Genomic DNA, 22,140 nt, shown 5'->3' with positions numbered 1-22,140 from the left:
CCCCTCTCCCCCCTTCCTTATAGATGTCCCCCTCTCCCCCTCCCTTATAGATGTCCCCCTCTCCCCCCTTCCTTATAGATGTCCCCCTCTCCCCCCTTCCTTATAGATGTCCCCCTCTCCCCCCTTCCTTATAGATGTCCCCCTCTCCCCCCTTCCTTATAGATGGTCCCCCTCTCCCCCCTCCCTTATAGATGTCCCCCTCTCCCCCCCCTTCCTTATAGATGGTCCCCCTCTCCCCCCTTCCTTATAGATGTCTCCCTCTCCCCACCTTCCTTATAGATGTCCCCCTCTCCCCCCTTCCTTATAGATGTCCCCCTCTCCCCCCTTCCTTATAGATGCCCTCCTATCCCCCCTTCCTTATAGATGCCCTCCTATCCCCCCCTTCCTTATCCTACAGGAGGAGAGAACACACACATAGGCCTGAGCCTGCTCCCATCCTACAGGAAGAGAGAACACACACATAGGCCTGAGCCTGCTCCCATCCTACAGGAGGAGAGAACACACACATAGGCCTGAGCCTGCTCCTATCCTACAGGAGAGAACACACACATAGGCCTGAGCCTGCTCCTATCCTACAGGAGGAGAGAACACACACATAGGCCTGAGCCTGCTCCTATCCTACAGGAGGAGAGAACACACACATAGGCCTGAGCCTGCTCCCATCCTACAGGAGGAGAGAACACACACATAGGCCTGAGCCTGCTCTCATCCTACAGGAGGAGAGAACACACACATAGGCCTGAGCCTGCTCTCATCCTACAGGAGGAGAGAACACACACATAGGCCTGAGCCTGCTCCCATCCTACAGGAGGAGAGAACACACACATAGGCCTGAGCCTGCTCTCATCCTACAGGAGGAGAGAACACACACATAGGCCTGAGCCTGAGCCTGCTCCCATCCTACAGGAGGAGAGAACACACACATAGGCCTGAGCCTGCTCCCATCCTACAGGAGGAGAGAACACACACATAGGCCTGAGCCTGCTCCTATCCTACAGGAGGAGAGAACACACACATAGGCCTGAGCCTGCTCCCATCCTACAGGGGCAGAGAACACACACATAGGCCTGAGCCTGCTCCCATCCTACAGGAGGAGAGAACACACACATAGGCCTGAGCCTGAGCCTGCTCCCATCCTACAGGAGGAGAGAACACACACATAGGCCTGAGCCTGCTCCCATCCTACAGGAGGAGAGAACACACACATAGGCCTGAGCCTGAGCCCATCCTACAGGAGGAGAGAACACACACATAGGCCTGAGCCTGCTCCCATCCTACAGGAGGAGAGAACACACACATAGGCCCGAGCCTGAGCCTGCTCCCATCCTACAGGAGGAGAGAACACACACACATAGGCCTGAGCCTGAGCCTGAGCCTGCTCCCATCCTACAGGAGGAGAGAACACACACATAGGCCCGAGCCTGCTCCCATCCTACAGGAGGAGAGAACACACACATAGGCCTGAGCCTGCTCCCATCCTACAGGAGGAGAGAACACACACATAGGCCTGAGCCTGCTCCCATCCTACAGGAGAGAACACACACATAGGCTTGAGCCTGCTCCCATCCTACAGGAGGAGAGAACACACACATAGGCCTGAGCCTGAGCCTGCTCCTATCCTACAGGAGGAGAGAACACACATTGGCCTGAGCCTGAGCCTGCTCCCATCCTACAGGAGGAGAGAACACACACATAGGCCTGAGCCTGCTCCCATCCTACAGGAGGAGAGAACACACACATAGGCCTGAGCCTGAGCCTGCTCCCATCCTACAGGAGGAGAGAACACACACACATAGGCCTGAGCCTGAGCCCATCCTACAGGAGGAGAGAACACACACATAGGCCTGAGCCTGCTCCCATCCTACAGGAGGAGAGAACACACACATAGGCCTGAGCCTGCTCCTATCCTACAGGAGGAGAGAACACACACATAGGCCTGAGCCTGCTCCCATCCTACAGGAGGAGAGAACACACACATAGGCCTGAGCCTGAGCCTGCTCCCATCCTACAGGAGGAGAGAACACACACATAGGCCTGAGCCTGAGCCTGCTCCCATCCTACAGGAGGAGAGAACACACACATAGGCCTGAGCCTGGCCCATCCTACAGGAGGAGAGAACACACACATAGGCCTGAGCCTGAGCCTGCTCCCATCCTACAGGAGGAGAGAACACACACATAGGCCTGAGCCTGAGCCTGCTCCCATCCTACAGGAGGAGAGAACACACACATAGGCCTGAGCCTGCTCCTATCCTACAGGAGGAGAGAACACACACATAGGCCTGAGCCTGCTCCCATCCTACAGGAGGAGAGAACACACACATTGGGCTGAGGCTGAGCCTGCTCCCATCCTACAGGAGGAGAGAACACACACATAGGCCTGAGCCTGCTCCCATCCTACAGGAGGAGAGAACACACACATAGGCCTCAGCCTGCTCCTATCCTACAGGAGGAGAGAACACACACATAGGCCTGAGCCTGCTCCCATCCTACAGGAGGAGAGAACACACACATAGGCCTGAGCCTGCTCCCATCCTACAGGAGGAGAGAACACACACATAGGCCTGAGCCTGAGCCTATCCTACAGGAGGAGAGAACACACACATAGGCCTCAGCCTGCTCCTATCCTACAGGAGAGAACACACATTGGCCTGAGCCTGAGCCTGCTCCCATCCTACAGGAGGAGAGAACACACACATAGGCCTGAGCCTGCTCCCATCCTACAGGAGGAGAGAACACACATTGGCCTGAGCCTGAGCCTGCTCCCATCCTACAGGAGGAGAGAACACACACATAGGCCTGAGCCTGCTTCCATCCTACAGCAGGAGAGAACACACACATAGGCCTGAGCCTGCTCCTATCCTACAGGAGGAGAGAACACACACATAGGCCTGAGCCTGCTCCCATCCTACAGGAGGAGAGAACACACACATAGGCCTGAGCCTGCTCCTATCCTACAGGAGAGAACACACACATAGGCCTGAGCCTGCTCCCATCCTACAGCAGGAGAGAACACACACATAGGCCTGAGCCTGCTCCCATCCTACAGGAGGAGAGAACACACACATAGGCCTGAGCCTGAGCCTGCTCCCATCCTACAGGAGGAGAGAACACACACACATAGGCCTGAGCCTGCTCTCATCCTACAGGAGGAGAGAACACACACATAGGCCTGAGCCTGCTCTCATCCTACAGGAGGAGAGAACACACACATAGGCCTGAGCCTGAGCCTGCTCCCATCCTACAGGAGGAGAGAACACACACATAGGCCTGAGCCTGCTCCCATCCTACAGGAGGAGAGAACACACACATAGGCCTGAGCCTGAGCCCATCCTACAGGAGGAGACAACACACACATAGGCCTGAGCCTGCTCCCATCCTATAGGAGGAGAGAACACACACATAGGCCCGAGCCTGCTCCCATCCTACAGGAGGAGAGAACACACACATAGGCCTGAGCCTGCTCCCATCCTACAGGAGGAGAGAACACACACATAGGCCTGAGCCTGCTCCCATCCTACAGGAGAGAACACACACATAGGCCTGAGCCTGCTCCCATCCTACAGGAGGAGAGAACACACACATAGGCCTGAGCCTGAGCCTGCTCCCATCCTACAGGAGGAGAGAACACACACATAGGCCTGAGCCTGCTTCCATCCTACAGCAGGAGAGAACACACACATAGGCCTGAGCCTGAGCCTGCTCCCATCCTACAGGAGGAGAGAACACACACATAGGCCTGAGCCTGAGCCCATCCTACAGGAGGAGAGAACACACACATAGGCCTGAGCCTGCTCCCATCCTACAGGAGGAGAGAACACACATTGGCCTGAGCCTGAGCCTGCTCCCATCCTACAGGAGGAGAGAACACACACATAGGCCTGAGCCTGCTTCCATCCTACAGCAGGAGAGAACACACACATAGGCCTGAGCCTGCTCCTATCCTACAGGAGGAGAGAACACACACATAGGCCTGAGCCTGCTCCCATCCTACAGGAGGAGAGAACACACACATAGGCCTGAGCCTGCTCCCATCCTACAGGAGGAGAGAACACACACATAGGCCTGAGCCTGCTCCCATCCAACAGGAGGAGAGAACACACACATAGGCCTGAGCCTGAGCCTGCTCCCATCCTACAGGAGGAGAGAACACACACACATAGGCCTGAGCCTGCTCTCATCCTACAGGAGGAGAGAACACACACATAGGCCTGAGCCTGCTCCCATCCTACAGGAGGAGAGAACACACACACATAGGCCTGAGCCTGCTCTCATCCTACAGGAGGAGAGAACACACACATAGGTCTGAGCCTGAGCCTGCTCCCATCCTACAGGAGGAGAGAACACACACATAGGCCTGAGCCTGCTCTCATCCTACAGGAGGAGAGAACACACACATAGGCCTGAGCCTGAGCCCATCCTACAGGAGGAGACAACACACACATAGGCCTCAGCCTGCTCCCATCCTACAGGAGGAGAGAACACACACATAGGCCCGAGCCTGCTCCCATCCTACAGGAGGAGAGAACACACACATAGGCCTGAGCCTGCTCCCATCCTACAGGAGGAGAGAACACACACATAGGCCTGAGCCTGCTCCTATCCTACAGGAGGAGAGAACACACACATAGGCCTGAGCCTGCTCCCATCCTACAGGAGGAGAGAACACACACATAGGCCTGAGCCTGCTCCTATCCTACAGGAGAGAACACACACATAGGCCTGAGCCTGCTCCCATCCTACAGCAGGAGAGAACACACACATAGGCCTGAGCCTGCTCCCATCCTACAGGAGGAGAGAACACACACATAGGCCTGAGCCTGCTCCCATCCTACAGGAGAGAACACACACATAGGCCTGAGCCTGCTCCCATCCTACAGGAGGAGAGAACACACACATAGGCCTGAGCCTGAGCCTGCTCCCATCCTACAGGAGGAGAGAACACACACATAGGCCTGAGCCTGCTTCCATCCTACAGCAGGAGAGAACACACACATAGGCCTGAGCCTGAGCCTGCTCCCATCCTACAGGAGGAGAGAACACACACATAGGCCTGAGCCTGAGCCCATCCTACAGGAGGAGAGAACACACACATAGGCCTGAGCCTGCTCCCATCCTACAGGAGGAGAGAACACACATTGGCCTGAGCCTGAGCCTGCTCCCATCCTACAGGAGGAGAGAACACACACATAGGCCTGAGCCTGCTTCCATCCTACAGCAGGAGAGAACACACACATAGGCCTGAGCCTGCTCCTATCCTACAGGAGGAGAGAACACACACATAGGCCTGAGCCTGCTCCCATCCTACAGGAGGAGAGAACACACACATAGGCCTGAGCCTGCTCCTATCCTACAGGAGAGAACACACACATAGGCCTGAGCCTGCTCCCATCCTACAGCAGGAGAGAACACACACATAGGCCTGAGCCTGCTCCCATCCAACAGGAGGAGAGAACACACACATAGGCCTGAGCCTGAGCCTGCTCCCATCCTACAGGAGGAGAGAACACACACACATAGGCCTGAGCCTGCTCTCATCCTACAGGAGGAGAGAACACACACATAGGCCTGAGCCTGCTCCCATCCTACAGGAGGAGAGAACACACACACATAGGCCTGAGCCTGCTCTCATCCTACAGGAGGAGAGAACACACACATAGGCCTGAGCCTGAGCCCATCCTACAGGAGGAGAGAACACACACACATAGGCCTGAGCCTGCTCTCATCCTACAGGAGGAGAGAACACACACATAGGCCTGAGCCTGAGCCCATCCTACAGGAGGAGACAACACACACATAGGCCTCAGCCTGCTCCCATCCTACAGGAGGAGAGAACACACACATAGGCCCGAGCCTGCTCCCATCCTACAGGAGGAGAGAACACACACATAGGCCTGAGCCTGCTCCTATCCTACAGGAGGAGAGAACACACACATAGGCCTGAGCCTGCTCCCATCCTACAGGAGGAGAGAACACACACATAGGCCTGAGCCTGCTCCTATCCTACAGGAGAGAACACACACATAGGCCTGAGCCTGCTCCCATCCTACAGCAGGAGAGAACACACACATAGGCCTGAGCCTGCTCCCATCCTACAGGAGGAGAGAACACACACATAGGCCTGAGCCTGCTCCCATCCTACAGGAGAGAACACACACATAGGCCTGAGCCTGCTCCCATCCTACAGGAGGAGAGAACACACACATAGGCCTGAGCCTGAGCCTGCTCCTATCCTACAGGAGGAGAGAACACACATTGGCCTGAGCCTGCTCCCATCCTACAGGAGGAGAGAACACACACATAGGCCTGAGCCTGCTCCCATCCTACAGGAGGAGAGAACACACACATAGGCCTGAGCCTGAGCCTGCTCCCATCCTACAGGAGGAGAGAACACACACACATAGGCCTGAGCCTGAGCCCATCCTACAGGAGGAGAGAACACACACATAGGCCTGAGCCTGCTCCCATCCTACAGGAGGAGAGAACACACACATAGGCCTGAGCCTGCTCCTATCCTACAGGAGGAGAGAACACACACATAGGCCTGAGCCTGCTCCCATCCTACAGGAGGAGAGAACACACACATTGGCCTGAGCCTGAGCCTGCTCCCATCCTACAGGAGGAGAGAACACACACATAGGCCTGAGCCTGCTCCTATCCTACAGGAGGAGAGAACACACACATAGGCCTCAGCCTGCTCCTATCCTACAGGAGGAGAGAACACACACATAGGCCTGAGCCTGCTCCCATCCTACAGGAGGAGAGAACACACACATAGGCCTGAGCCTGCTCCCATCCTACAGGAGGAGAGAACACACACATAGGCCTGAGCCTGAGCCTATCCTACAGGAGGAGAGAACACACACATAGGCCTCAGCCTGCTCCTATCCTACAGGAGGAGAGAACACACATTGGCCTGAGCCTGAGCCTGCTCCCATCCTACAGCAGGAGAGAACACACACATAGGCCTGAGCCTGAGCCCATCCTACAGGAGGAGAGAACACACACATAGGCCTGAGCCTGCTCCCATCCTACAGGAGGAGAGAACACACATTGGCCTGAGCCTGAGCCTGCTCCCATCCTACAGGAGGAGAGAACACACATAGGCCTGAGCCTGAGCCTGCTCCCATCCTACAGGAGGAGAGAACACACACACATAGGCCTGAGCCTGAGCCCATCCTACAGGAGGAGAGAACACACACATAGGCCTCAGGGTAGGCCAGGATTTATAGGCGTTGTCAATTAAGTCTTTAATTGTTGTTCCCATCTGTCTTATCACTGCAGGAAGAGAGAATCCCCCCAATTCCTGCTGGTGCTTAGGACGGGAGGGAAAGATCAAGTTTTAGGCTATGTTCACATACAATATTTGCTCAGTATTTTGCAACAAAAATTAGGAGAGGACTGAAAACACAGACATGCTATGTTCACATACTGTTGAAGTTGAGTGGATTTCCATCATTTAACGGCAAATAATTGCTGTTGTTTTGAACTAACAGCCGTTATTTGCCACAGTGTGTGAACATAACCTTATGGTGAGTGCCACTGGACATTATCTTTCACACATGGACTGTCCTATAACCAGGCTGAGCACCACTGAACTGATTATATGTGGATTTAGGACCTGATATCTATGACTGCTGGGAGTTGTAGTGCTGGTGGACAATAGTCGGGATGAATGCAGCCCCTGCGCATGTTAACACTCCAGGGTTCTATACGTTTCAGGTATCAGATTTTTATTGTAAGAAATACAGATATGCCATATAAAATGCACACAATGTAAGGGTTCTATGGAGTAAGAAGCACGAGGACCTTCTGGCCGTCAAAGCTCACTCTTTTCGGTTGATAAAACAATGAGACTGTAGGGAATAGTGAAGGTATGGAGAGGAGGGCAGTGGTCACATCTAGAGGATGTCCATCTCGGCATGCATCTTCTGGTGGCGGCTCATGTTGGAGCAGTGCCGGAAGAACTTCCCACACTCTTTACACTTGTAAGGCTTCTCTCCCGTATGGACCCGTTGATGTTTCTTCAGCTCTGAGCTCAGGATAAAGCTTTTCCTACAGACGTCACAGGTAAATGGCCGCTCTCCGGTGTGTGTCCGTCTGTGGCGGATGATCTGCGACCTCTGGCTAAAGCTCTTCCCACATTCGGTGCATGTAAATGGTTTGATCCCAGAGTGGGTTCTTTGGTGTATGATGAGGTCGGAGCTACGAATAAAGCTGTTTCCACACTCAATACATATAAATGGTTTCTCCCCTGTGTGGGTCCTATAGTGAACCATGAGATCAGCGCTCTGACTGAACCTCCGGCCACACTCCATGCAGGCGTAAGGCTTCTCCCCCGTGTGGATTCTCTCATGGTTCTTCAGCCCTGAATTCTGACTGAACTGCTTCCCGCAGTAGACACACGTGTACGGCTTCTCTCCCGTGTGGATCCGCTCATGTTTTCTAAGCACAGAACTTCTGCCAAAATGCTTCCCACAGAAGATGCATCCATACGGCTTCTCTCCTGTGTGCGTTCGCTGATGAACGATCAGATTGGATTTCCCGATGAAGGTTTTCCCGCAGTCTGTACATATAAACTCTCTGCCGCTTCTCTTTTGCTCCTGTGTTTGTATTATGGATCCACTGAGCTCACAGACAGTGCTGCCCGCAGTTAGGGTGGGGCTCAGATCAAGGACAGTGCTGCCCGCAGTCAGGGTGGGGCTCAGATCAAGGACAGTGCTGCCCGCAGTTAGGGTGGGGCTCAGATCAAGGACAGTGCTGCCCGCAGTCAGGGTGGGGCTCAGATCAAGGACAGTGCTGCCCGCAGTCAGGGTGGGGCTCAGATCAAGGACAGTGCTGCCCGCAGTCAGAGTGGGGCTCAGATCAAGGACAGTGCTGCCCGCAGTCAGGGTGGGGCTCAGATCAAGGACAGTGCTGCCCGCAGTCAGGGTGGGGCTCAGATCAAGGACAGTGCTGCCCGCAGTCAGGGTGGGGCTCAGATCAAGGACAGTGCTGCCCGCAGTCAGGGTGGGGCTCAGATCAAGGACAGTGCTGCCCGCAGTCAGGGTGGGGCTCAGATCAAGGACAGTGCTGCCCGCCGCCAGGATGGGGTTTGGTTCCAGGACTGTAGGGCTGTGCAGCTTCTGATGCTCTGCATGGGTCACCTCATGAGAGAAGCTTTGTCCACACTCAATACAGATATAGGAGCTGACTGCTGGGCTGGACTCTGGGCTGGACGCACATCCTAAGCCTCCATGAAGGAAGCTTCTCCGCTGGCTGGGTGATAAAGGGTAGGGAATCTCAATGGAAAGAGATCTCGGCATCTTTACAGGTTCACAGATTGTTCTGCGATTCCGTCGTTTTGGAGTCTGGATAGAAGTAACGCTCCCCGGGTTCTGTGCATGAATGTCCGCTGACACTGAGAAGAGACAACATGTAAGAAGATTAAGCTCTGTCTGTCCCCACCAGTAATGGCCGATCCTGACTATATGTGCTGCACACACAAAAACATATAGACAACAATCTCCAACATGATGACACATAATATACAATGCACATAATAAAGGACGCTGAATGGGAGCGCGGTACCTGCTGCCGAACAGGAGAAAAAATTGCTGCAGATTTTCCTTTTTTGAATTAAAATGGGTGAAATCGATACTGGGGTTACAGTCTCTTTTCTGGGTCATGGATGGAGTTGGGAATACAGTCTCTGTTCTGAGTCTTGGATGGAGTTGGGGGTCATAGTCTCTGCTCTGGGTCATGGATGGAGTTGGGGTCACAGTCTCTGTTCTTGGTCATGGATGGGGTTGGGGTCACAGTCCACGTTCTGGGTCTTTGATGGAGTTGGGGTCACAGTCCACGTTCTGGTCTTGGATGGAGTTGGGGTTACAATCTCTGTTCTGGGTCATGGATGGGGTTGGGGTCACAGTCCACGTTCTGGGTCTTTGATGGAGTTGGGGTTACAGTCTCTGTTCTGGGTCATGGATGGAGTTGGGGTCACAGTCCACGTTCTGGGTCTTGGATGGAGTTGGGGTTACAATCTCTGTTCTGGGTCATGGATGGGGTTGGGGTCACAGTCCACGTTCTGGGTCTTGGATGGAGTTGGGGTTACAGTCTCTGTTCTGGGTCATGGATGGGGTTGGGGGTCACAGTCCACGTTCTGGGTCTTGGATGGAGTTGGAGTTACAGTCTCTGTTCTGGGTCTTGGATGGAGTTGGGGTTGCAGTCTCTGTTCTTGGTCATGGATGGAGTTGGGGTTACAGTCTCTATTCTGGGTCATGGATGGAGTTGGGGTTACAGTCTCTGTTCTGGATCTTGGATGGAGTTCTGGTTAGTCTCTGTTCCCGGTCATGGATGGAGTTGGGGTCACAGTCCACGTCTGGGTCTTGGATGGAGTTGGGGTTACAGTCTCTGTTCTGGGTCATGGATGGAGCTGGGATTACAGTCTCTGTTCTGGGTCATGCATGGAGTTGGGGGTTACAGTCTCTTCTCCGGGTCATGGATGGAGTTGGGATTACAGTCTCTGTTCTGGGTCTTGGATGGAGTCGGGGGTCACAGTCTCTGTTCTTGGTCATGGATGGAGTTGGGGTTACAGTCTCTGTTCTGGGTCATGGATGGAGTTGGGGTTACAGTCTCTGTTCTGGGTCATGGATGGAGTTGCTGTTACAGTCTCTGTTCTGGGTCATGGATGGAGTTGGGGTTGCAGTCTCTGTTCTGGATCTTGGAGGGAGTTGCGGTTACAGTCCCCCGTCACTCCCTCAGGTTCACACAAGTGGGATAAGGTGTGCTGTTGTTTTTTTCCCCACTAGGTGTAACTACAGTCTCTATCTAACTTATTGCACAGCTGAAGGAGCAGAAGAGTTAACTTATTTTGTGTGACATGTTAAGTGTTGACCAGTCACAGGTATGAATTCTCCTCTGTCCTAGCCTGTCTTCTCTCTCTTTCTCTCTTTCTCTCTCTCTCTCTCTCTCTCTCTCTCTCTCTCTCACACACACACACAAACACTCAGCCCCACCACTCACAGGAGTGTTAACACAGCCCCTGTAGGAGGAGTTAGTTCTTGGTGGGAGGAAGTGTTCAGTTCTAATGTGTCTAATTCAGTGTGAGAGGAAGCAAAAACCAACTACAGTGGTACCTCGGATCTCAAACTCTTGAAGTCTTGAATGTGCCAGAAATATAAGGCAGGCATACGGGACTGCAGGGGCAGGTTATTGGCACACAAAGGGTTATCTGGCCAACATAGCTCTTGCACCTCCCCTTATGAAACATTGGTATCAGGAACCATGTGGGGTAGCATGTGACCTTAAGCAGCCTATTTGCTGCAGGCTCAAGAGGTGTATATATAGTCAGTTATGGCCCCCGTACTTCCTCTTCCCTGTTTGACCTGAGCCAGATTGCTGTGTCAGATTCAGCTGTTGTTCCTTACCTTACTTGTGAGTATGGCAGAGGAAGAGATAATGTCTTCCCTCAGGGGAATAGAAAAAGGGAAAAAGAGAAGAGGGGGCGCCTCCTGGTGTAGTATGTAGGGATCAGTTCCTACAGACAATATGTAGAATGAATTGCACTCACCTAGTAGAGTTGTGCGAGATATAGGCACAACTCTATACAGCACTTATAGGAAGAAGAGGGAGAATCACCGCAGCTCCTGCCGGGGTACACCGTCCGAGGACGTCCGGAATACAAATGCTTTTGTGGTCTTCCAATAACCACTGGACCATAAGTCCCGGCTTGGTAGTGGGCGCAGGTGTTCTCTTATAAAGTAAACCACACCGTATACGTGGTCACTCCATAAAAGTGTAGATTTATTTATAAAACGACGCGTTTCGGCCACAGGGTAAAAGGAGGCCTTTCTCAAGTTAACACCAGACCATATAATACAACATCATATATAGCTCATCACACCGCGACCGGGGAAAAGGAGCTTCCGGGTAAACACATATAAAAATCAGAGAAATCAGTGCAACACCTGCTTCTGTCTCTCCTTGCCTGCTCAGTTGTATTGAGGGGCCGGTCAGAGATGGTGAATCACTCAGGGGATTGGGGGAACCAGCCCCGCCTCCTGTGACATCACTCCCTGCCCCCTGTCTGCATCATCAGCCTGATCTCAGCAAACACACACAATGTGAGACAGAGACATGGGATATTTGTCTCCTAAGGTGGAAGAGCAGAAGGAGCAGGAGACAATGTGAATTGGCACAGAGGCCATATTTCTTCACTTCCTGGATTTCTATCAGCTACCAGTGTGGCAGAACCGCACAGATATGGTAATACATTGTATAGACACATCTATATAACAGCGGAAAATAGAAACTTTGGAGCGCTTGGCACTGTCCCTTTAACATTCTTCAATAGGGGGCGGGCTGCTGGCGTGCAGTCTTGGCATGTACGGTGTCTTAGCACTTAACAGGTGGTGCTCTGCATGTAGAACATCTGATGTGCAGAGTAAAGAACCAAAGCAGGAAGCGACAACTCATTAACCAGTGCGATTTATTCAAAGCAAATGCTGTCCATCAGCTCACAGGCAAGGCAATAACATCACGGGTGTGTCCCTTTGAGGCTATGGCCGTTTCACGCTTTCCGCGCTTCAACTGCCCTCGTATAACAAAGGTAGTCGCACTGGTTGGTGAGTTGCTGCTTCCTGCTTTGGTTCTTTACTCTGCACATCAGATGTTCTACATGCAGAGCACCAAATCTATATAACTTTTAATGTACTTTTAATAGAAAACAAGTTTTCCTTATCCGGAGTTCCCCTTTAAGTCGGCTTTTCACCTCCTGCCCGTCCACCCGGAATGCTATGATTTACTTGGTTTTCAAGTTGATGGTGATATATATTACAATTAGAGATGAGCGAACCGGTTCGGCCGGTATGGGATCCGGTTCGGATTTTTCCAAAAATCCGAGTCCGATTGGATTCGGATTTTTTGAAACCCGCTCAGATTTTTTTTTTCTTGCTTTCTAAAATGGCAGCCGCCATTTTAGAAAACAGGAAGTGTTCCAGGCGGGAAAAGCGCTTTCCCATAATGCCCGTAACACATACAATCAGCAGTGATCTTGCACTAGCCCACCCCCTGTGTGACGTCGGTATTGCTTTAAGAGGAGCGGTCACATGACCGCACCACGCAGTGTGTAGAGAGAGAGAGAGAGAGAGGAAGCAAGCTGCTGTTGTTGTGGTGTACTACAGACTACTGAGAAGATATTGTGGGGAAGGAAAGGAAAGATTAGGAAAGCGGAGAGGAGAAACATCTAGTGATTGAGATAGAAATATAGAGGGCGAAAGATAGATAGATTAGGCATAGGACAGCAAAGGGTGCACGGAAGAACGTGCTGTACAGATATACAAGTCCTATACTTCTGATAGTGTGTATATCACATCCGTCTTATCCTAAGAGACAAAAATACCTGGTGCAGGTGTATAGCATAAAAGTCTTAAAAAAAGTGATATATTTATAGACAATTTCTATACTTGTCCTATATATTACAGAAAATACTGTTCTCATCTACCAAGTGTAGCAATCATAATTTGAATATAAAGTCATGGCACAGCGGCAGCAGGAAACCTCACAAAGCGTTTCAGGCAGAGGGCAGGGCAGAGAGTCTGGCTCAAGGGGCAGAAGAGAAAGTAGCGCAGGAAGAGGGTCCATAGGCAGGCCTGAGCTTCCTTTGTCACACGTGTCCACACGTCTAATTTCACAGTCCTGGAGTGGCTCCACAAGGATGAGTAGTGAGACAGCCAGGTATCTGTGGGTACCTCGGACACGACCCTGACTTGGCACAGGCACGCAGCAATTCCCCCACGTCCTCCATCTGACATCCTCAGCAACATCCCGCTAACTTTTGACCCGCCGCCTGCAAGGGAACTCTTGGCGTCTATGAGCAGCGAACTGCTCTTTGATGACGATGAGCACCTGGAGGAAGAGACAGGGGACAATCAAGTGCAGGGCATAGCTGTGTGGGGGGCGATATCAGAGCAGGCCCATGATAGGCCTGGCAGGAGAGCAGTCGGCAGTAGACGAGAGAGGGCTGGGCAGGAGCCTGATGAGGATGACAGTATCATTCTGGAACAGGATGATGCTACATCGGATGTTACATGGGATCCACGGCAGGATTTGGCTTATTCAACGGATTCGTCAACCGGGTATCCGATCACCAGCAGGCCCGCCACAACTAAGAAGCAGACAGGCAGCAGTAGTCAACTTACAAGTCGGAAGCGTAGCCGGGACAAGCAGATGACCACTGGGGAAACCTCCTCCACTGCAGGTCTTAGTATCGGCAGCGCCCGCCCATCCTTGCAGCCTGTCGGTACTAGACTCTACACCTCGCCTGTGTGGCAGTTTTTTAAAAAGTGCCCGGAGGATACCTATGTGGTCATCTGTCGCCTGTGCGACAGGCGCATTAAAAGAGGCAAGAGTTGCCATCCTGGCACCAGCGCCATGGCTGCCCATATGAAGCGCCACCACCTTTCCACCTGGGAGAAACGGGGTAATAGTGGGTCATAGCAGGCCCAGGCAGACCCGTGGTCAACAGCAGCAGAAGTCAGGGGGGCCTTTCACACAGTCAGACCTCCTCTGTGGAAGGGAGTGTGGCTTCACTCCCTTCTTCGGCTGGTGGCCCCTGTGTTGCTAGCAGTAGGCAGCCTGGCATCATGGAGTCCCTATACCGGAGGCAGACATATGCACCCAGCAATCCTGCAGCAGTCAAGCTGAACGCCCACCTGGCCAAGTTGCTGGTGCTCCAGGCTCTGCCGTTTAAAGTTGTCGACTTGGCACCTTTCCGTGAACTGATGTCGTGTGCGGAGCCACGGTGGAAGGTGCCGAGTCGACACTACTTTTCCAACACGGCTATACCGGCCATGTATAGCTATGTTCGCGGAAAGGTTGCTGACTCACTGAGCCATTCAGTGAGCAGACATGTATATTTAACCACAGACATCTGGAGCTGTAATTACGGGCAAGGGCAGTATATGTCCATTACTACTCAGTGGGTAAATGTAATATGGCTGGCGAACCCCCAGCAACTTGGCCAGGGAAGGGCGATGACACCACCCCGTTGTCACAGCAGGGTTCCTGTGTCGCGGTCCTCCTCCACCTCCTCCAGTAGGTCCATAACCTCCTCAACCACCAGTGTTCCTCCCTTGTACCACTTGGGTGTAGCACGGAGGTGTCACGCTGTGCTGCATCTAGCCTGCCTGGGTGAAAGGAGACACACAGGGGAAGAGCTGCACCGCCTGCTCGAGACAGAAATCCTCTCGTGGCTGACTCCACGCCATCTTAAAGTTGGGATGGTGGTGAGTGACAATGGGAGCAACATTCTCTCCGCTCTGCGTCGAGGAGGTATGAGGCACGCCCCAAGTATGGCACATGTATTACACCTAATAGTTACACACTTTTTAAGGTCTTCATCCCATTTACAGACTGTGCTGTCAATGGCTCGAAAGCTGTGTAACCATTTCAGCCTGCAGCGGAGGAATGGTCTTCCCAACCATCGTCTCATTTGCGATGTAGCCACGTGGTGGAACTCCACCCTCCACATGCTGGACCGGCTCTATGAGCAGAGGAAGACCTTGACTGATTTCCTCTTGATGCAGACGGACATGCAACTCCCCTGTGTAACCTGGAGCTCGGCCCGTGGCAGCTCATGTGTGACACCTGCTGCTTGCTACGACCCTTTGAGGAGGCCACCTTTCTGGTCAGTGGGCAAGACACAGGACTGAGCGCCATCATACCCATGCTTCATGTACTGGAGCTGATGCTGATGCGACTCAGTGGCGAGGGGGAAGAGGTCTTGCCATTGTTGCAGCCTGGGTTGCTGGAGGAAGGCTTGGTGGAAGAGGAGGGTTGAGGAGGAGGACCTGAACGCACAGGAAATCTTAGGGGAGGTGGGTGGAGGAGAAGGAGATGAGCCTTCCTGCCAGACCAGAGGGGGGCCAGAGGAGGATATGCAGGCTTATGAGGATGAGGAGGATGGAGGAAGTAGCCATTGGCAGTATGCTGTGGAGACAGAGTCGGGGACTCCTTCCCACTCCCTGGTGGAAATGGCTAAGCGCATGTTGATATGCTTTCGGGCCGAGCCACGCTTGCAAAGGATTCGTCAACGGGACGAGTTCTGGCTGGCCACACTACTGGACCCACGGTATCGCAACAAGCTATGTGAATTCATTCACCCTTCCCAACGGGAGGAAAAAAGGAATTATTATAGAGAGGAGCTGGGTGCCCAGTTAGTGTCAGCCTTTGGAACACGACGCTCTCATTTACGCCATTCCCACCAAGGCCACACCAGCAGCGCTGCCTCCTCGAGTTTTCAGCGCAGCAGGTCATATTGTCAGTCCCAGGAGAACCAGATTGTCCTGTGATAGTGTGGAGCGTCTGACTTTCATCAAAATGAACGCCACATGGATAGATAAGGACTTTGTGACACCTGCTCCTGATACCACAGAGAAGGATTTGGTCCTGTTGTCACCAAGATGTAGGACCTTTTCTGCATCTATTATGGCCTATATGTGAACTAGACCGTACTGGTCATTCCACCATTACTGCTGCTGCTGCTTCTGCCCTGCTACCTCTCGCCTGTCCATGGACCTCATTATTCTGCTTCTGCTGCTCATGTCACCCCATTACAACTGCTACTCCTGCCCTGGTCTCCAACTTGGCTACTGCAAAAGTGAGTAGTTAAAAAAGTGAGTAGTTAAAAAACTGCAGTAGTTAAGGTAAGCTGTATAGGAACTGTGATTTTTTTTTTATCTTGTGAATTGAATTTTATCTTGTGATATAGACTACTAAAAAGAGAAAAAAAATACTGTTTATTATTTTAATACTTAACTGAATATATTACTGTTTTTATTGAATTTATTACTGTTTAAATTTGAATTAATCACTGTTTATTTCTAGGTATTTGGATTTGTGTTTTGACTGAGGTTAATTTGGTCATTACTACTAGGTTTTTGTTTGTTTTTTTTGGTTTTGTTGCTGCATTTTGTGAATAGGTGTTAATCTGGCAGGGTGTGGCTAGACATTCCAGACCAGGTGTTGATTTAATTAGATTAGCATAAGAAAAGAGCCAGCCTCCTAAATTAACCTAATTAAGATTTACCTGTATATAAGGAGGCTACAAACTCTGTGGAGTTTACTCTGGAGAGTTGACTACTGGTAGAAGCAGCGTGGCAGAAGTGAGTAGTTAAAAAACTGCAGTAGTTTTGAAAACAGCAGGAGTTTGGTGACTGCAGGAGATTTTTTTTTTTTTTTTTTTTTTTTTTTCAGTACTTGCTTTCACTTGTTCTTAAATGATGTCTGGTTTGGTGCAGTGTAATTCTTGTTTGGCTGTAGTTTTCCGTAGAACCCTTTGGGACTTGGGGTGCTGTCCAGTTTGCATGCAGATTTCTGGTTTACGTTGTGAAATTTCTAGGCTGCAGTCCTTAGTCTGTACACTTCAATCTGATGTGAGGAGACTATCCCAGCCAGGAGTTGCTGTGCAGCCTGGTTATCAGCCACCTCTTCCTCAAAGACCTCAGAGGAGACGGGCGGTTTGGAAAACAGTTGGTTCAGGTAGATTGCGAGCTGTAGAGCAGAAGCAGAGCACGTTTGGCCTCTCTGTGCAGAATAGTTTTAGTGTTCTTGCTGATATTGATAGAGATGCTGTTGCTGTTGGAGACATGGCTGCTCAGGTGATTCCCAATGGGGATGTTGTTTTGGATGGGCCACTGAGGGCAGAAGTAAAGGTTAGTAAGAAGAGAAGGCATCTTCTAGTTGGTGACTCGATTGTTAGAGGTGTTGTGGTAGGACAGGAGGAGGATGTGTTTAGAGAGGTGAGATGTCTCCCAGGTGCTACTGTCAGGAGGGATAGGAGACGGATTGTGAACATTGTGAAGGCTGCTAGTATAGATAGCAAGGTTGATCTGGTGGTTCATCTTGGAACCAATGACTTGTCCCAAGGAGATGTGGATTTGGTTAAAAAGGAATTTCAAACTTTTAGTCTGGAGCTGGGCAAGATAACGGATTCTGTGACATTTTCAGAGGTTTTGCCGGTCTGTAATCAGAACAACAAGGCATGTCGTATCTCAGAGTATAATGCATGGTTACGGCAGTGGTGTAAGGCAGAAGGTTTTGGGTTTGTTAGTCATAGCTTTTGCAAGTGGTGCAAAAAGGACATGTTCAAGAGGGATGGTTTGCACCCATCACACATAGGTACACAGGTACTTAGTGAGGAATTCAGATTGTTTTTGGACAGACATTTAAACTAGATGAAGGGGACAGAAGTATAATAGAGGAGGATTTCTGTCCCTGACCAGTAAAGACAAATAAGTGTATCCGGATTGGTGAAAGTGCAGTGGTTGGTGCTGTAGACACAGTGGTTGGTGCTGTTGATGTAGTTGTTGGTGCTGTTGACGCAGTTGTTGGTGCGGTTATTGGTGCTGTAGATGCAATGGTTGGTGCGGTTATTGGTGGTAAGGAAGGTGCTGTTGGTGCGGTAGATGAATTTGGGAATAAAGGTATTATGAAGTTTAGTAATCTTCGGGCAATGTGTACGAATGCTCGCAGCTTAGGAAACAAGATCTGTGAGCTGACGGCCATTATGTCTAGAGATGATTTGGACCTTGTTGCTGTAACAGAGACCTGGTTCAAAGAGTCTAATGATTGGGAAATAGCTATACCGGGATATATTCTGTACAGGAAAGACAGAGCAGAGAGAAGGGGAGGGGGGGAGCCATTTATGTCAGGGATAGTCTTATATCCACACTCATCCAAAATACATATAAAGAGCTGGAGACTCTCTGGGTTTGTATGCAGTCCAAAGAGGGATCTGTTATGAGGATAGGTGTTATCTATAGGCCTCCGGGGCAAAGCGAGGACTATGATAATATGCTGATGGATGAAATTACTAAAATGTCATTAAAGGGGGACATTGTAGTTATGGGCGACTTTAACATGCCGGATGTGGATTGGAATATCCCTTCTGCACTTACATGTAAAAGCAAGAATGTACTGGAGGCCCTTACAGGGGCATCTCTGAAACAGCTTGTGAAGTCACCTACCAGAGGAGAGAACATTCTAGATTTAGTATTTACTAATGTGGATCGGGTGTCTGAAGTTAGAGTGGAAGAAAATCTAGGTTCCAGTGACCACCAGTGTCTATGGTTTGACGTACAATCTGACTACGTCCAATCCCATACTACAACAAGAGTATTGGATTTTAGGAAGACAGACTGTAATAAAATGGGGGAGTATTTAGATAAAGAATTAAGAGGGTGGGATAAAACATTGGGGGCGAGCACTCAGTGGGCAGAATTAAAAAATGTCATATTAAAGGCAACTAGACTATATGTACGAGAAGTTAGCAAAAGTAAAAGGAAGAAGAATCCATTATGGTTACTAGAGAGGTTAAGGCCATTGTAAAAGGAAAAAAGGCAGCGTATAGGAAGTATAGAGAGACTGGGAACGAAGCTGACAGAGAGACGTATAAAAGTATACAGAAGGAGGCATATCATCCTATAGGAGGTATACAGAGCCTTGGGGGGGTAGCTGACAGAGAGACGTATAAAAGTATACAGAAGGAGGCAAAGCAGATTATAAATGCTGCTAAAGCCTCAAAAGAAGAGGAAATGGCAAAATCTGTTACTGCGGGGAATAAAACCTTCTTCAGATATATAAGTGACAGGAAGAAGAAGAAGAATAGCTGCAGCATTACTAAAATAAGTAATGGGGAGAATACGTTTATTGATGGAGATAAGGCGGTCGCTGACTATTTGAATAGTTACTTCTGCTCAGTGTTTTCAGAAGGCGGCCTTCACAATCACAGGATGGTTGGACACAGCATTGCCTCCAGCTATATGGGTTCGGCTCCAGTATTTTCAGAGGCTGAAGTTGCAGAGGAACTTGCCCGTTTAAAGCTGAATAAGGCGATGGGTCCAGATGGGATCCATCCCAGGGTTCTTAAAGAACTCAGATCTGTGATTGCTGCCCCCCTGACAGATCTGTATAACCAATCCCTGCTAACAGGAGATGTCCCCGATGATTGGAGAACGGCCAATGTTATACCAATCCACAAGAAGGGGAGTAGAGAAGAGCCCAGTAACTACAGGCCAGTGAGCCTGACATCTGTAGTAGTGAAAATGATGGAAACTCTTCTAAAAAAGAAGATAATGGATCACCTAAGAATCAACAATTTGATGGATCCAAACCAGCATGGCTTTACTGAGGGCCGATCATGTCAGACTAATCTCATTGATTTCTTTGATTATGCCACAAAAGTGCTGGATGAAGGTGGTGCTGTGGATATCGCCTATCTGGACTTCAGCAAAGCCGCAGATACAGTTCCCCATAAAGAGCTGATAGAGAAGTTGGAGAAAATTGGACTAAATCCCTGGATAGTTCAGTGGATTTGTGGTTGGCTGAAGGAGAGATATCAGAGGGTTGTTGTTAATGGTGTATATTCTGAGCAGAGACTGGTTACAAGTGGTGTGCCTCAAGGGTCTGTTCTGGGTCCTATTCTTTTTAATATGTTTGTAAGTGACATAGGAGAAGGGTTGATAGGTAAAGTTTGTCTGTTTGCTGACGACACAAAAGTGTGCAATAGGGTGGATATTCCTGGAGGTGTCAGTAATATGGAAAATGATTTAGCTTTGCTAGATACGTGGTCCAAACAGTGGAAATTGAAGTTCAACGTTTCCAAATGTAAAATAATGCACTTGGGGAGGAGGAATCCTCTATCCGAGTATCAGATCGGCAGTACTGTGTTGGAAAAGACTTCAGAAGAGAAGGATTTAGGGGTAATGATTTCTGAAAGCCTTAAAATGAGTCACCAGTGCAACCAGGCGGTGGGGAAAGCAAATCGTATGCTGGGGTGCATAGCTAGAGGTATAACCAGTAGGAAGAGGGAGATTGTGATCCCGCTGTATAGAGCTCTGGTGAGGCCACATCTGGAATACTGTGTCCAGTTCTGGAGACCTCACCTAAAAAAGGACATTGATAAAATAGAACGGGTCCAAAGACGAGCTACAAAAATGGTGGAGGGTGTGAGGCATAAACCATATCAGGAAAGACTTAAGGATTTGAATCTGTATAGTCTGGAGGAAAGACGGGAAAGGGGGGACATGATTGAAACCTTTAAGTATGTTAAGGGACTAAATAAGGTTCAAGAGGGGAGTGTTTTTAGTAAAAAACTGAGCTCAAGAACAAGAGGACACAGTGAGAGGTTAGTTGGGGGAAAGATCAGAAGCAATGTAAGAAAATATTATTTTACTGAAAGAGTAGTAGATACCTGGAACAAACTTCCAGCAGAGGTGGTTGGTAAATCTACAATAACAGAATTTAAACACGCCTGGGATAGACATATATCTATCCTAAGATAATAAGGAAGAAAATACTAAAAGGGCGGACTAGATGGACCCAGTGGTCTTTTTCTGCCGACAATCTTCTATGTTTCTATGTTTCTACTGCTGGGCCTTCACTGGCCTCCATATTGGCTACTGCTGGGCCTTAACTGCCATCCATGTTGACTACTGCTGTGCCTTCACTGGCCTCCATATTGGCTACTGCTGGGCCTTAACTGCCATCCATGTTGACTACTGCTGTGCCTTCACTGGCCTCCATATTAGCTACTGCTGGGCCTTAACTGGCATCCATGTTGACTACTGCTGTGCCTGCCCTTGCCTCCATGTTGACTACTGCTGCTCCTGTACTGGCCTCTATGTTGGCTACTGCTGTGCCTTAACTGGCATCCATGTTGACTACTGCTGTGCCTTCACTGGCCTAATAATTGGCTACTGCTGGGCCTTAACTGGCATCCATGTTGACTACTGCTGTGCCTGTCCTTGCCTCCATGTTGGCTACTGCTGGGTCTTAACTGGCATCCATGTTGGCTACTGCTGGGCCTTAACTGGCATCCATGTTGACTACTGCTGGGCCTTAACTGGCATCCATGTTGACTACTGCTGGGCCTGCCCTTGCCTCCATGCTGGCTACTGCTGGGCCTGCCCTTGCCTCTATGTTGACTACTGCTGGGCCTTAACTGGCATCCATGTTGACTACTGCTGGGCCTGCCCTTGCCTCCATGCTGGCTACTGCTGGGCCTTAACTGGCATCCATGTTGACTACTGCTGGGCCTTAACTGGCATACATGTTGACTACTGCTGGGCCTTAATTGGCCTACATGTTGACTACTGCTGCT

The 22,140-nt window shown here is 50.5% G+C and overlaps 1 protein-coding gene across 4 annotated transcripts in view; it reads right to left on the bottom strand.

The window, feature by feature from the left end:
* Window positions 1-7,772: 7,772 nt before the first annotated feature.
* The window catches only part of LOC138794573 (uncharacterized), a 117,427-nt gene continuing 103,059 nt past the window's right edge, over window positions 7,773-22,140 (bottom strand). For all 4 annotated transcript variants that reach the window (XM_069973331.1, XM_069973332.1, XM_069973333.1 and 1 more), the window contains one exon: window positions 7,773-9,399. In XM_069973331.1, coding sequence (XP_069829432.1) covers window positions 7,901-9,399 — 1,499 coding nt within the window. In that variant the 3' untranslated portion in view covers window positions 7,773-7,900. The remainder of the gene's footprint in view (window positions 9,400-22,140) is intronic.

Source organism: Dendropsophus ebraccatus, chromosome 6 (genome assembly GCF_027789765.1).
Source record: "Dendropsophus ebraccatus isolate aDenEbr1 chromosome 6, aDenEbr1.pat, whole genome shotgun sequence".
Taxonomy (NCBI): Eukaryota; Metazoa; Chordata; class Amphibia; order Anura; family Hylidae; genus Dendropsophus; species Dendropsophus ebraccatus.
Note: the sequence above shows the minus strand (reverse complement) of the source record. Positions and strands in the feature narration are given on the sequence as shown.